The 15,808-nt window shown below is 35.2% G+C and overlaps 1 protein-coding gene across 3 annotated transcripts in view; it reads left to right on the top strand.

Annotated features, from left to right (window-relative positions):
- CCDC102B (coiled-coil domain containing 102B) overlaps window positions 1-9,810 on the top strand; it is a 207,373-nt gene extending 197,563 nt beyond the window's left edge. For all 3 annotated transcript variants that reach the window (XM_081078367.1, XM_081078366.1, XM_081078365.1), the window contains one exon: window positions 6,977-9,810. In XM_081078367.1, coding sequence (XP_080934493.1) covers window positions 6,977-6,980 — 4 coding nt within the window. In that variant the 3' untranslated portion in view covers window positions 6,981-9,810. The remainder of the gene's footprint in view (window positions 1-6,976) is intronic.
- Window positions 9,811-15,808: the final 5,998 nt, after the last annotated feature.

The raw sequence follows: 15,808 nt of genomic DNA, 5'->3' as shown, positions 1-15,808 counted from the left end.
TCCAAATCTGGGCCATGAGGAGTGAAAGTCTGACACTGAGAGTATTAAGAACCCCAATCCCCTCTTAGAAAGCAGAGTGAGGGAGGAGAGAAAAGACACTCATGATGACCACAGAATCCCCCAAATTTCTCATCAAATCAAAAGTGTGTTATCAAAATTGATCACTAAAAAAGAGGAAACATACCAAAGTAATTTTAAAAACATTTGAAAATAGAACATAATTACCATTATAGTTGACATTTTAAAAAAATACAGTTAAAGATTACAGTTAAAGTTATACTTTAACTCCCTAAAATTATAAATTTAGATATTTAAAATTTTCTATGAAAATTTTATTTTCATAAAAAATAAAAGAGTAACCTCATAATTATTAAAGGTATTTAATAATTATTAAATACCTTACTCATACATCAGATTCCTTATTCTTCCTTGAAACAGATAAACCAAATTTTATACCTGAGTTTTATACGTGAGTTTTATCAAAGTCTTAAGAAACAGATTTAAGACTATAAGAATGCTATTAAAATTGTAGCTACATTGTAACTGTGTGAGTTATTTGGCTATACTGTAACATAGAAAGTAGGTACAAGTTATTATAACAAACAATGTGATGATTCATTTAGTAATGTATATATACACACATATACACAATGGAATATTACTCAGCCACAAAAAAGATTGAACTCTTGCCATTTGCAAAAACATGGATGGACCTACAGAGTGTTATGAGAAGTGAAATAAGTCTGACAGAGAAGGATAAATATCACATGATTTCACTTATAGGTGAAATCTAAAAAACAAATAAAACAGAAACAGACTTGTAGATATAGAGAACAAACTGATGGTTGCCACAGGAGAGAGAGATAGAGGATGGACAAGAAAAGTGAAGGGGAATAGGAAGTACACAGTTCCAGTTATAAAATAAGTAAGTCATGGGGATATAATGTACAGCTTAGCAAATATAATCAATAATATAATAACTTTGTACAGTGATAGACGGTTGTTAATTTTTGTGATCACATCCTGAGGTACCTAAATGTTGAATAACTATGCTGTACATCTAAAACTAATATAATATTTATTGTATGTTAACTATATATACTTTGATTAAAAGAGACAATACAAAAATGTAATCACCTCATGAATGAATAACCACATTGTTTATTAAATCTTATATAATTTCTATGTTATAGTATAGCCAGATAACTCACAGAGTTACAACACAGCTGCACTTTTTTAATAACAGCATTCTTATAGTCTTCTAACATATAAAATTAAATAGAATTTGGTGAAAAGAATTAAAGGATAAGAGGCAGGTAAAACATGTATTTCTGTGGAAGGATAAGTATAATTTATCATTTGGATTGTTGCCTCATATGATATTCCTTTTAACTTATGTCTTCTAACTACTGTACTAATATCAATTCTTCAAGTAAAATCTTAGTTCATTGTTAGATTTTTACATAGAAATATGTTTTAGACAAAAAGTCATAGATATAAACAATAGTTCAGTGGTTGCCAGAGGGTAGGGGGCGGGGGTGGTAGATGAGGGTAAGGGGGTCAAATACATGGTGATGGAAGGAGAACTGACTCTGGGTGGTGAACACACAATGTGATATGTAGATGATGTCATACAGAATTGTACACCTGAAACCTATGTAACTGCACTAACCATTGTCACACCAATAAACTTTAACTAAAAAAAAGGAATATGTTTTAGAAAGTGAAAGCAGAGAGTATGGTAGATTTAAAGGAATACCGTTCCATTGTTTTAGCCACAATGATTTCCAAAGATAAGAGAATTAGTCTTGAATGTGAGGGTCTCTAGCTCTCCACAGTAACCAAGATTAAGCTAATTGAAAGTTATGCAGGGTAATGAAACCTTGATTTTGCATTGCTTTTCAATTCTAATGTAAAATAAACAATTTACACCCAAACGTATTGGACCATTCTTTTAGGAATATAGAATGTGAGTTATTAAATTGTAATCTGTTATATTCTATAATATTTGTGAACTTCTTTTAATTACAGTGTGTTGTCTTAAAATTAAGCTGAAATTCCATAAATTTTTATAAGATATTTTCCTACCATATCTGTGACTGTTCAATAACTTCAATTACAATTAGCTGTCTTTACTACAATTGTCCCTAGTTGTATGGGGGGACAACTGAATGATCATTTCTACAGCAGCTCCCTTTGGTCGAGTGCCTGCTGCACTGGAACTTCACAGCAGACCCAGGTCGTTGCCACGACGGAGCCCGCTCCCCCGGTATTATTACTTAAAGCCATCAGCATTCTTTCCAGAGCCTTCCTTTCTTAGTGACCACTTGACTTCTGATTTCAGAGTCTATAAAGCCATCAATTCCTGAATTGGTACATTCTTTGCTTTTTTAAAGAAAACTTTCTAGATACCTATATCCACCCCTACCTTCCCTACTCCAGGATCATACAAAAGATTTTCCTCCTTAAAGTTATTCTATTTTGTCCTAATATTATTTTCCCCAGCTTATCTAGAATCTGGACTTGGCCGGAACACTTATTTTCACTTTCTGTGGATTTTCTAGCTTTCCCTTTTTGTGGGCTTTTCCAGTGTTGCCTATCAAATATACTTAAGGCTTAGAAAGAATTATAGAATCCAAATGTGGCTAAACCGATATTACCTTCTCTTACAACCTTAATTTTTTTCTGTAACTTCTTTTCTTGCAAATCTCTTGGGTTGAATATTCTTTAATTACTAATAAAAGTAATTAATTACTAATAATTATCCAATCCCTCAACTACCATTTATATTAATTTAATAAACCCTCCTGCAGTGCATACTGTGTGCTGAGCACTGTTTTAAGCGCTACTGTGTTTTTAAGACAGTATTATATTTTAAACATATGCGTTATATGTGACTCAATCCATCTGTTCTTATACACCATGCAAAATATTTTGCTTTCTCATTATAAAAGCAATATTTGCTCATTCTAGAAAAACTTGGAAAATAGAAAAACATGTAAAGTAAAACTCAAAAGGTATCCAAAAGCCAAAACTACTTACTGAAAGCATTTTGCTCAATTTCACATAGTTTTGTGAATGTTTGTGTATGTACCTGGGTCCATTTTGTGTACATATAACGTGTGTATATTTAGATGATCACAATAGCTAAGAATTGTATATGACTCTTTGTTATGCGTTGTTTCAAGCAGATACTCATATAATCCTAACATCAACCCTATTTTTATTTTCCCTATTTCACAAAGGAGGAAACTGAGGAAAAGTGGGTAATTTGCTTGTTATATGGCAAATCTCAGTACGTGGGATTCACATTCAGGCACCCTGACTGATAATGTCTCTTCTATACAGCACACACACACACACACACACACACACACGCACACACACATACATACACACACAAACACACAGACTCACACACGCACTCTCCCTCTCTCCATCTCATACATGTACTAAATATATACCTATATGCTAAGTACATGACTATGTATACTTATAACCACAGTTATGATGTTTATGCAGATTTGAGCCCACTTTTCCACCAAAATTATATTTGGAATATTTTTCTATTTAAAAATATTTTTAAAACACCATTTTAATGGATTCGTAATATTCTAAGGTATGAATATACTATTATCTGAAGTCATTCCCCTATTGTGAAACTCTTGTCTGCTTTCAAATCTTTACATATTATAAATATTATTGCAATAAATATCTATGCATATACATTTCTGTTCTGATTTCTCATTGTTAACTTAAGACAAACTCCTTAAAAATAGAAACGCTGAGTTGAAGGGTGAAGCAGCTAATACATTATGACATGTGTTATCTATAGTCCCTCATGAAAAGGTATCTCAATGGCTGTTAGGGCATTCACCCTCGATCTATCATGTGACCATTATCAAATAAACAAATACGTAACTGGCACTTAGCCGGGTGCAGACACTGTACTCTGTCTGGGGACACATTAGACAGACATGGTTATTGATGTTTGGGTGTGACTGTGTGTGTGGGCATCAAGGCAACAGCACATAGATGCAAATATGATTAAAATGACATACAACGTTGCGTGCTCAACAGGAAATCAGGATACAGGATAGATAATACTGAGATGGTTGGGGCTACTTTATGGTTTATAGTATTTGTAATAACATAAAGAATATCATGGCTGAGAATATAATTTGACCAGGACATCTAATGACTTCTTAAATATTCTCACGGGCTTCTATAAACCCCTTCCAATGACCTATGTTTGAAAAGGAGAAATTCCCATTTATACAAATAATTTGATAAATGCCAATTTCTCATTCCCATCAACTTGTCTCACTGCTAATTTTGATTTCTTCTGTGAATCACTTGGTTTCACAGAGGTCAAACCTATATTCCGTAGATACTACATAACCTCTCTTCCCTTTAATACAGTGTATTTCTTCCCCTCCATTTTCTTACTAGGTGTAGGGTTCTTGGGAAAATACTCTACTGCTTTTCATTGTTGAATCTTTCCAAGGCCATGGACTGTTTATTCACTTGTGGTCTTCCTCCAAATGGTCACTGAAGGAAGACTGCTAAGGATAAGCAGAGTTAGAGGCCACCTTGATTTTTGTGGCTCGCTGCATTCTGCCTTCTTCCACGTACTGCCTCGGGGCCAAATGGATTTGTAGTGATATACTTATATAATCCTGATTTAATTTTTCTTAAGGGAAATTATGCATGTTCAGGAGCTCTACCGCCTTTTACTGAAACAATTAGTTTCAAATCCCCTGAAAGTGGTTACATAAGTTAAGGGAAGTAAAACATTCATTGAAGGACTAGTAAAACATTCACCACAAATTATTTTTTTGAAAAGTGATGGGTTTTACTTAATATGCTTCTTCTTCTGTAAAGGGAAACATGGTGTTTATGTTCAGAATTATGTAGAATTACCACAGACTGGGTCGCTTATAAACAACAAGAAACTATGCCTGATACTTATATCCTAAGCTGGAAAAAGATACATATGCTTTATCCATTTCCTTAAGTATATTCTTGCAGTTAGACATTCTGACAGCTTTTTATTACAGGTGAGAATCTGCTGAATGTGTTTTAATTTCTTCAGATGACAAGCTCCCATCTGTAAGGAAATTACATTGTGTCATGACTGAACCTACAGAAATTCTTTTTCAGAGAGGCAGAAACAGAGATGAGGAGGGAGGGAGAGAGGGAGACAGAAAGAGGGAGAGGGAGGGAGTGAGAGAGGGAGGCCACTACAGAGGCCTCCTGGACCAAACCAGAGGAAGCCACAGCTTGTGGACATCCCAGGAGAACCCAGGATCGCATTGTTTGTGTTTATAAACTCACGCACTCAGCCTTCCACCATCAGTCACGTTACTATTGAGCCCTTTCCCAGGTGTATTTTCTTTGTCTAAAATATATAGCCTTAACATCAGAAATACATGTATATTTTAACATTTTTTGTATCAAAAGATACTATTTACTTAGAGGGTTAAAAAAATTCCTAGTGACAATATGGATTTTCCTTTAATCAAAAGTAAAGATTAGTAAATAAAAAAGGTGAAAACTGATAAAACATTAGTATCATTAAAAATATACCATTTTTCCTTTTCCTTGATTTTGTTTGTTTCTATCCTGGGACAGGCAGGGGTTGGGGGGAAGGACCAGCTAGCACAAATTATATCCCATCTCATTTTCCTTCTGCTTTCATTCCTGAAAATAAATTCAGTCCCACCTCTATGTATATCTCTCTTAGCCTTTTCAGATATACAAATTACCTATAACAAATTACCACAGACTGGGTGGCGTATAAACAACAAGAAAACCAGTTATTTGTCACAGTTCTAGTGTCTGGGAGTCTGAGATCAGCCCTCCAGCATAACCAGGTGAGGGTTCACTTTTGATGGCCGACTTCTCTTTGAATCTTCACAGGGTGGAAGCTCCTGGGAAGTTCTGTGGGGTCTTTTCTGAGGGCACTAATCCCACTCCTGAGGGCTCCCCCTTGTGACCTACTCACCTCCCATGGGCCCCCCCTTCTAACAGTACCACACTGGGCCCAGGATTCTCACATGAGTTTCTAGGGTACACAGACACTGAGACCCCGGCAATATCCTCCTTGCACCTCTCCGTCTTTTGTTCTACTGCTGTCTCACCTTGTGGCACCAGCATTAAACAGAGCGGTTTCTAAAAGGTCACAAATGTCATTGAAGGGTGAAGTTAAATGGACTGTCATTGAGCTTCCAAATGGAAATGCCTACGTGTAGCTGAGCAAACCCCCGCCATATTCCAACACGACTGCCCCTGCACGTGGCACCGTTCTAGCAAAGCCGCCAGAAGCCTCTGCTGCTGCCAGAGGCCCAGGCCCAGTTTCTAATAGCTTTATTCCTGTCTTTATGAGAAAAAAAAACAGTTCAACTAGTCTGTTTGTACGTGGAGGTAAGATTATGTTTTGGTCTGACACATGATTTTAGAGAGCGTTAACATCCAAAGTTAGATACAGTTATTTACAAACCATATACCTTGTTTCCCCAAAAATAAGACCTAGCCAGCCCATCAGCTCTAATGCGTCTTTTGGAGGAAAAATTAATATAAGACCTGGTCTTATTTTACTATAAGACCGGATATTGTCTAACATAATATAATATAAAGCCTAGTCTTATATTAATTTTTGCTCCAAAAGACGCACTAGATCTGATTGTCCGGCTAGGTCTTGATTTCGGGGAAACATGGTAATTGTGAATTAATATATTCAGCAACATCTCCGTGTCTCAGGTTATTTGTGTAAGGTTCTCAGTCAGAGGATATTTTCTAGATCGGGGTAATATTTGTTCCTGTGAGCATATGCATGCTAAAGCTCCAGTAAAATTCACTTTTACTTTGACTCAGAAAGGCAATAAAAAGAAGAAATGACATTTCTGTCCACTTTTTTGCTAATATTTGGCTTCTTACATGTCTTAATGTTCATTTTTTCTTTCTTTTATTGTAGATGATGACTTTGGTTACGAGACTGTCAGCCTGCGAAGTTTAAAAATGGAATAGAAAGCTGGGATAGCGTCCATTCTGTGATTGTAACTGGCTATCATCATCTGCCCGACGGCATTGCAACCTTTCCAACATCACCATTTGCAGATCATCGTGTCGAATAATGTCCTTCTTTCACACAAAGGTTCCCCCTCCTCACACAGCCTAAGCATTTAGGTCATATTGTGACCAATTACATGTTGAGTTTTTTCTGTGTGTTTAACGGTTTATATTAGTGTCTCAATAATTAACTTTATTGTTTTTATTTTATCTCACTTTTCTATCTTATTTTATATAAGGTACCATAGTATTATCATATTTAATTGTTTTATACTCCATTTATTCTGCTTGGGAAAGGAGATATTCTATCCTGTTTCATGTTGCATATCACATTTATATAATATTTAAATAATTTTAAACCTGTTTTTATATTGCTTTAAAAACAGACTATGGTTGACTCTGTGTTTGATTGTGTATGTGTATATATATGGCTTAATCAGTGGATAATCATGGATTCCATTTCTCTGCTTTCCCACTGGATCATTTGATGCTGAGTTGAGCTGACCCAGCGATGTTTCTGGAAGTTGTCTCCACCTACATATGTCAAATATCAGCATAAAGTTCTCTGTATACTTATAACATTCTACTCGAAAGACTCACAAAAACCTCATTTATATGGCAAGGCTTGGAGACAGGACTTCTTACTAAGAACTTGTCTGGACACCAGCTTCCTCCTCTGTGTGCTTCACACCTGACATAGGTATGATGTATGTATGCAGCAAGGAGACCTCATCACACAACTACACCACTATGCAGTGAATTATTAATATTACTTTTTTTAAATAGCCACCACATTTAATTCATCCTGTGCGCTGTCCACGGTACTTGGTGGGTTTCATGGGGAGAGGTTACTATTGGTTACTATCGGTAGGCAGATAAATCCAGTTCCACACATGTTATGTAATTTGTTATGTAAGTTGCAGACGGGTGGTAGGACAAGGTGGGGCTGACTTTCAAGCCTGTTATGCCCAGCTCCCATAGCCCATAGCCCATTTCCCATCCACTTGTTACACTACCACTCTGGGCCCTGGCACAAGGATGTTGCCATATTTAAAGGAGAATAGTGGGACGTCGGATGCTCCATTTTGTTTTCGTGAGAGGTGTCCCTGTCACATGGTAACCACTGAATTAAGGAAATCTACTTTTGATTCAGAGTATTTTGTAATTATTGCAAACATCTTGTCGTAGAAGTGACCCTCCATTAGAATTAGACTTGGTTCCTTACCCTAGGATTTTGGTTTTTATTTTGCTTTTAAAACTACAAAATTTACATTCAATATTTAAACATACCAAATCCATGCACTCTTTCAACACTAAAACTGAAAAATGATTTTTCTGGCTTGAAATTTTAACTATTACAATATAAACAGCATAGACTTCATTTTTATGACGAGCGTTTTTAATAAATGGCATTTTATTATTCTCTACATTGTTAATCTTTGGTGTGTTGCATTAATTTATACTAAATTTTATTTTATTTTTAGAACTTCATATTCCTTATTATTTTTATATATGATCTGTTTAACAGATCATATATACAAAGGATTTTAACAAAGGGAGTTTGTTAATTAAATAAAGGTAGTTTATTAAATAAAGGTAATTTTTTAAATAGAACTTAGCAAAAACTGTGAAATTATATTCCAGTTACATTCAGCTGATATAAACCTTCTCTTCGCTATGGTAAAGAGTGACCTGCTGTTTCCGATACTCACGTGAACCCCTCTTAATGTTCTCAACACCCTCACAGCCATTCAAAATAAACAGAAAACAACAGTAAATAAATAAATTTTAAAAAAAAAACCACGAAAGATTATTCTAACAGTCAAATAACTGTACTACATTTTCACTGCTAAACTGAGGACATAATGTAGTATAGATTTGGGAGCTTAACTCACCTGGTTTCTTACCTACACGATGTGCAATTTTGAAAAGTTGATCTTAACCTCCACTTCCATATCTCTAATAAGGATATTATATCTACTACATCAAATTATTTTGATAGTGAATATGCTTAAAATTTGGGCATAATTTCTAAGACACTGCAGAAACTCAATCAATTTTAGTTTGCTATTGATTATTTTGGGGACAATTACCGATCATATCTCAGTCAAGAGCTGGTAAAAATCTTTGAAACATTTTATGTAGTAATGCTAGATGATTTTTTTTAAGGTCTTGACTTCTAGAATTTGCGTATATATTTTAAAGCATTCATGGTCTCTTATTGAATTTAATCCTATATTTATAAAACTGTTTCTATTTTTAAAATAGACTACCTATAATGACCTGGCAAAATCATTGACTCATATGAGCAGGTTTAATTTTTAATTCTTAATTTTAATTCTACAAATGGAAGAACTTATATAGGGAGATAATTAAAATAAAACAGAGGTCTTACATGACTTATATAGCCAAGATATATGTTATGTAAAACTTCTAATCTACAACACAATCAACATAGGTGATATAATACTATAAGGAATTAAAATCTAATTTGCATGAGCCTTCTGTCTTCAGCTACTGTGTGACCCATTGCAGCTTTTCACAGCAGAAAACCTAAAAGTATGTATAAAACAAAATCAACTCAGTTTGCCAGGTGCATTTTTGCTGAATCAGCTACTTGTTATTATGCCAAATTCTGCTTTTTCTCACTAAGGGAATATATCCCTGAATAAAATGTTAGTAATGTTTAAAGGGAAATAACAGTCTTAATCCAAATTTGAAAGCTGACAGATTTTCCACAAAAATAAAAAGAAAAGAAAAATGTGAACTTTAAATAAACATATAATTTTGAAATTACAGGGTCATGTTTAACCCAAAGACATTATTATAAATTTACTATATGCTGACAATAGAAAAATAAATAAAGCACGTGGTTTGTTTCTTGTGTTTTTTTTTGTTTGTTTGTTTGTTTTTGTTTTGTTTTTTTTTTGTACAGGGAGTATTCAGGAAAAACTCCATAATGAAAATGATACCTGGCTAGTTATTTGGGGATGAAGAGACAATCGCTAGGTAAGCGAGGTTGGCAGAAGCATCAGAGAGATAGGAAGTACAGTACATCGTTTTGTTGGAAAAATTGCACAGATCATGGGAAGATCTCAATAGGGAAGTCACAGTATGCACATTTGTTAACTATGTGATGACTTAGTTTCCTCCTCCATAAAACTGGGTTCACAATAGTTTCTCATGTTACCAGTAAGTAAAAGCCAAGATTGTAAAAATTATCTTGAATTTTAGATGTCACATCAGATGCGTTTTCATCTCATACAATGTCATAATTTTGAGTAAACAGATTTAGTGGATTGAAGTATTAATTGGGAAACCTGGTGCCCTGTTTTCTACCGATCAACATACTTATTCCCTAGAAAACTATTTTTAAGAAGCAAATTGGAGGAAGTGTGACCTGGGTTTGAGTCCTGACTCTTCCTTTACTTGTGTGACTTGGAGAAATGACTTCGAACTTCATTAAGCTTCAGATTCCTCACCCTAAAAATGAGGAATAGTTTGGCCCATTGTCTCTTTTCAATAAATGTTAGCTCTTACTGTTAATATTTAAAGAAGTGTATTGTCTTAGTGTATAACTAACAGACATGCATCGATTCTGTCCCTATGTTGACTATGAGAACTTGCACCTGACTCTCCCATGAGACTCACATGCAAAATATAAATAATGAAGTTGGCTTATCAAAAAGATTTGGAAATTTGTTGTCTGGAATCACTATCAGTGGCGTCACGTACTCTGAACACTTATTTGAAGCATCCCAGGAGTTTTGTTGATAATAGAAGAGAGCCACTGATGTGTAAGTTTCCATCACAGGGCAGCCGCTCTGCCACGAGACAGAAAGAGAAGAGCTACCACAGAGACATAGTTGCATGTCACATACATGGAGTGGATGTCATAGGAGTTCCAAACAGGCTAATCTATGTAGGATGAACAGTTCCAGAAGGGATGTAGGGAGGATGTGAGCTTGAGCTGTGCACTTTAGCAGCAACAAGCTTTGGATAAAAAGATGAGACCATGAGCAAAGACAAGAGGAAAGAATGCACAAGGCATGATCAGGGGACAAAAGGCAGTCACAGTGTGGTGTTGGGAAAATAGTCGGCCATGCTTTTGGATGAACAGGAAATTGAAGGCAGGTGCTGGAGGTCCCAGGTCATTCGGCTTCTAAGTTTGATTTGGGCATCTGTCCACAGGCTTGTAGGAAGGGAGGGAGGGCTGCCTCCTCTGAAAATAGGAAGGCTGGGATGGTTTACAGTTGGACCCAGCCTAGTCTTAGAATATTATAATGCTCATCATCTGTCTCGGAAGCTGTATCCAACTCCTTTCAGACTTGGGGATATTCTGCCTAGACTCAAGAAGTGCTCTAGATATCACCAGAAGCTACTTTCCCGTCTGTTCAAATCACAGGCTGTTCAGCTGCAAAAACGCAGCCCCTGTTATCTCTCTTAGAAAATGAAAACATTGCACCAATCTGAACTTAGAGTTCAAAAGGAAAGCATAACACAAAATGGTTTTGCAATAAAATGTAGCTCAAACTACATGCTAAGAAATATGCTAAGAAATAACTAATTTTTATGGCTTGAGAAAACAATACCAAGTTCAAATATAAAATATTTAAGAAATTCATACATTTTTGTTGAACCTGACCAAAATAACAATTCTCTGATTTGTTTTTCATGATCTGGCCCATGGAAAAGTGAAAAGAGCATACGACAAGCAGTGGCCTTCAGTTTTTGCTTTGTTTTGTTTTGTTTCTCATTGAATAGGATTGATAGAAAAAAGACTGCAAGGTCTGTCCCAAAGGAACAATTCAGATGTCGCTTTACTAATCCAGTTGTAAGACAGGGAGACTCTTAGATATATGAGAAAAAGGACCCATTATTTTGTTCATCACACTTCATCTAATGGTAAGCATTATGCTCGGCCCTGAAGGAAGCAACAATAAATGGAGGAAATAGCACAACTGAAAGAGAAGTCACCATCTCAAGCTGATCTCTCAAGACAGTGTCTCATTTCTCCAAAGAGAACATACAGATGGCCAGTAGACATATGAAAAGATGCTCAGCATCACTAACCATCAGAAAAATGCAAATAACAACCACAATGAGATATCACCTCACACCAGTTAGAATGGCTATGGTATCATCAAGGCACATAATAACAAGCATTGGAGAGGCTGTGGAGAAAAAGGAACCCTCATACACTGATGGTGGGCATGCAGACTGGTGCAGCTGCTATGGAAGGCAGTGTGGAGGTTCGTCAAAAAATTAAGAATAGAATTACCAGGTGACCCAGCGATCCCTCTCCTGGGTATCTACCCAAAAAATCTGAAAATATTTATCCATAAAGACATATGTGCTCCAATGTTCATTGCAGCTTTATTTACGGTGGCCAAGGCATGGAAACCAAAATGTCCTTCGATAGATGAATGGATAAAGAAGTTTTGTATATATACACAATGGAATGCTATTCAGCGGTAAGAAAAGATGAAATAGTACCATTTGTGACAACATGGATGGATCTTGAGAATGTTACGCTAAGCAAAATAAGTCAGACAGAAAAAGTCCACAACCATATGATTTCACTGATATGTATGATATAAAGTAACAAAGGAACAAGACAAACAAACAAAGAAACAAAAACTCATAGACATAGACAATAGTTTAGTGGTTACCAGAGAGTAAGGGGTGAAGGGGGTGGTAGATGAGGGCAAATGGGATCAAACGTATGATGACGGAAGGAGAACTCACTCTAGGTTGTGAACACACAATGTGATATATAGATGATGTATTACAGAATTGTACACTTGAGACCTATGTAACTTTATTAACCATTGTCACCCCAAGGAACTTTAATTTAAAAATAATCTGAAGAAAAAAAAAGATATAGTGTCTCTACTGAATATGGGGTTTTCCCATCAGACTGACCAGGTTAATTTCCGTTTTTCATACAAAAATCAAAAACAAACACAAGAAAACCCTGCAAAGCAGAACCATGTTGAGTAGGACTCATGAGAACTTCTCCCCTAAGTGTTTTGTTATACATGTGTTTAGATACTTAGGAAGATTAAATGATTTCCTAAACTCATGAGATATATATCTATCATGTGTTTAGAAGGATACCTGTCCCAGTGGGGAAACCCTCAAAACTATTATCTTAAAAAAGGCATTCTGTAGAGCTAGGAGTTTGGGCTCTGATTTGTATCAGTGTTCTTCCACTAATCACTGCTGCCTCCATCACGGGAGCTCCCCTACCTCCACCCAGAATGCAAATATGACGACATCACTGAACACAAAATGCTCTGGATGTAAGACTTCAAAATTAAGTATCAGATCTACAAAGCCAATGAATGATGTTTTTACCTTCGAGTGTTCTAATTACCACATTTCATTGCTAGGAACACAGAACACACACACACACACTGTGTTTTACAGTCATCATCTGAATTGTTTGGACAGATTCACCAGGATTAGGGCAACATGACCTGTGGACAGGTATTCTACAGCATCTGAGGCCTGGGCATATTCAGTTACCTCATGCTTTTTGGCACCAGGGGACCAAAAAAAAAAAAAAGTATTACATTCTTTCATTTTTAAACAATATAAAGTAACAGTTTGGTATTCTAAAATAATAAGTTCTATTTTTATAAAAGTGTCACCTTTTTGTTTAAAGTGTCCACGCATAATTTTCCTACTCGCTATAAATGTGGTGTCCTAATTGACAGCCTTTTTTTGTGGGTTTTTTTTTTGAAGTTAAATATGGGTCCAATAGAGACTCAAAGAGTCTGTTATCACCAGGCAATTACATTTGCTTAATAACCTGTCTATATTTTCTCTTCACATAGAACAGCTTTATAGAAAAGCCCTCACGTCAATGGATTTTATTCCAGTGACAAAGAAAACATTAAAATTGCAATACAATTTCCTTTACCTTCTCTTACCTACACGGGGAAGGCGTCTGTAGCATGGCATTAACCCCCTCACAGAAGAGGAAGTTAAAACACTAGTATTTCTACAGGATGACCTTTGCGCTGCAGTACTTGCTTGGAGCAGAATCATAATTCGGCTGCAGATATGTTGTTTAGAATACGTGGAGCTGGAAAGGAGTAGGAAATCCAGGTTTTGATCATATACAATAAGACTTGTACTATCTTCTGTTCCCTATTTTAATCTCTAAAGTGAATCAAAATTATGGAAATATATATTTCTCTATATATTTCCACAATTTTCTAAATACATACTGTCTATTCTCCCGACTGAAGTAAATGAGTTAAAAAAATAAAAAAGCAAACCGGTAAAGTGAAATTTACAAACATATGTATGTATATATAAATTCTTTCAACACCTAAAATCTTTAAAAAACATTTGTGAACTGTCAATTTTAATCGTCATGCATTCCAAATTAGAGATTAAAATGTACGCATTGATGGCACAAAGGGAATAAGTGATAGATATCAAACTCAATAGCACCAGTAATAATGTACATGTACTAAAAATATACATTGTTACTGTAAAATTTTCCCAAGAAATTCAAATTAACATTAAATTAAATAAGAAACCATTAAACTAAATTAAAGTTGTGCTTTGATGTCCTGCTCAGTATTTTCTAATCAACCTGGGAGTCTTCAATTTTGGATACAAGTGTCAGTCAACTCAAATAACATTTATTGGCCACTTAATGTGTGGGAAGCAAATGGATTACAAATAAATCATGATATATTTCATTCATTCATTCATTCAGCCTTCCTTCCTTCTTTGGTGATTTATTGTGTGACTATGATAAGCCAAATATTTTTCTAGACACAAGGGAATGCACAGTGAACAAATAGTCACACATTTGGCACGTTAGAACTTCTAGCAAAAGAAGAAGACAGATAGAAACTTAAATTTTCAGTAAACTGTGACAGAAATCTGCACAGAATACTATGGGCCTGAACTGTCTGTTTTCGGTTACACACAAGATGTTTGTATGTACTCCATACCTTTTCCATTTGGAAGTTCTTTCTCCACACCCAGGTCTGTATAAACTGCTTAGTGACAGAGAACATTCCTCCCCAGAGATTTAATTCAACAAAATAATCATGTTATAAGCATCACCATATATTTGGACGTAAGTGGAATCAGCAAATGATGTACCTTAAGGAATTTTGTTTTTTTCCTTTGTGTTTAAATATGATTAACTCAAATTAAGGAGCAAAAGCCAGTGACAGGAGTTCATAAAATATTACATATATAGGTACACTTGGCAGAAGATGTAATCAATGATTTGGGGATTATTTTCCTCAGGTTTTGAATTCCTTTCTCTAACAATAAGCACAAATTAGTAATAATTACAATATTAATGGTATCTTTTCTAAGATGTTTCATTATTTTATTATAATAAATGCTCTATCCTTTAAAGTTCATTGCTGTGGTGCAACATGACTGATAATATTTAAACTCATGTGAAATTAAATCACATTGCTCAAATAGTAATTATAGTTTAAACTATTATTTTAACATTTAATACCCGTATAACACATGATTTTTATCTGTAAATGAACTTTATGAATTCACCTAATATTCTTGGAGAGTAAAACAATGTATGTGAAGGAATTGAGGAACACTATAAATATTTCCATTATTTGCACTCATTATCATGTTCCCAGATATCCCCAAGTAGGATATATTTTCCCTAGTTCTTCATAGTTTTCAGAATTATATACCTGACCAACACCGGACTCCAACCTTATACAAGGTA

Source organism: Rhinolophus hipposideros, assembly GCF_964194185.1.
Source record: "Rhinolophus hipposideros genome assembly, chromosome: 17".
Classification (NCBI taxonomy): domain Eukaryota; kingdom Metazoa; phylum Chordata; class Mammalia; order Chiroptera; family Rhinolophidae; genus Rhinolophus; species Rhinolophus hipposideros.
The sequence above is the reverse complement of the archived record's forward strand: the minus strand, read 5'-3'. Positions and strand labels throughout refer to the sequence as shown.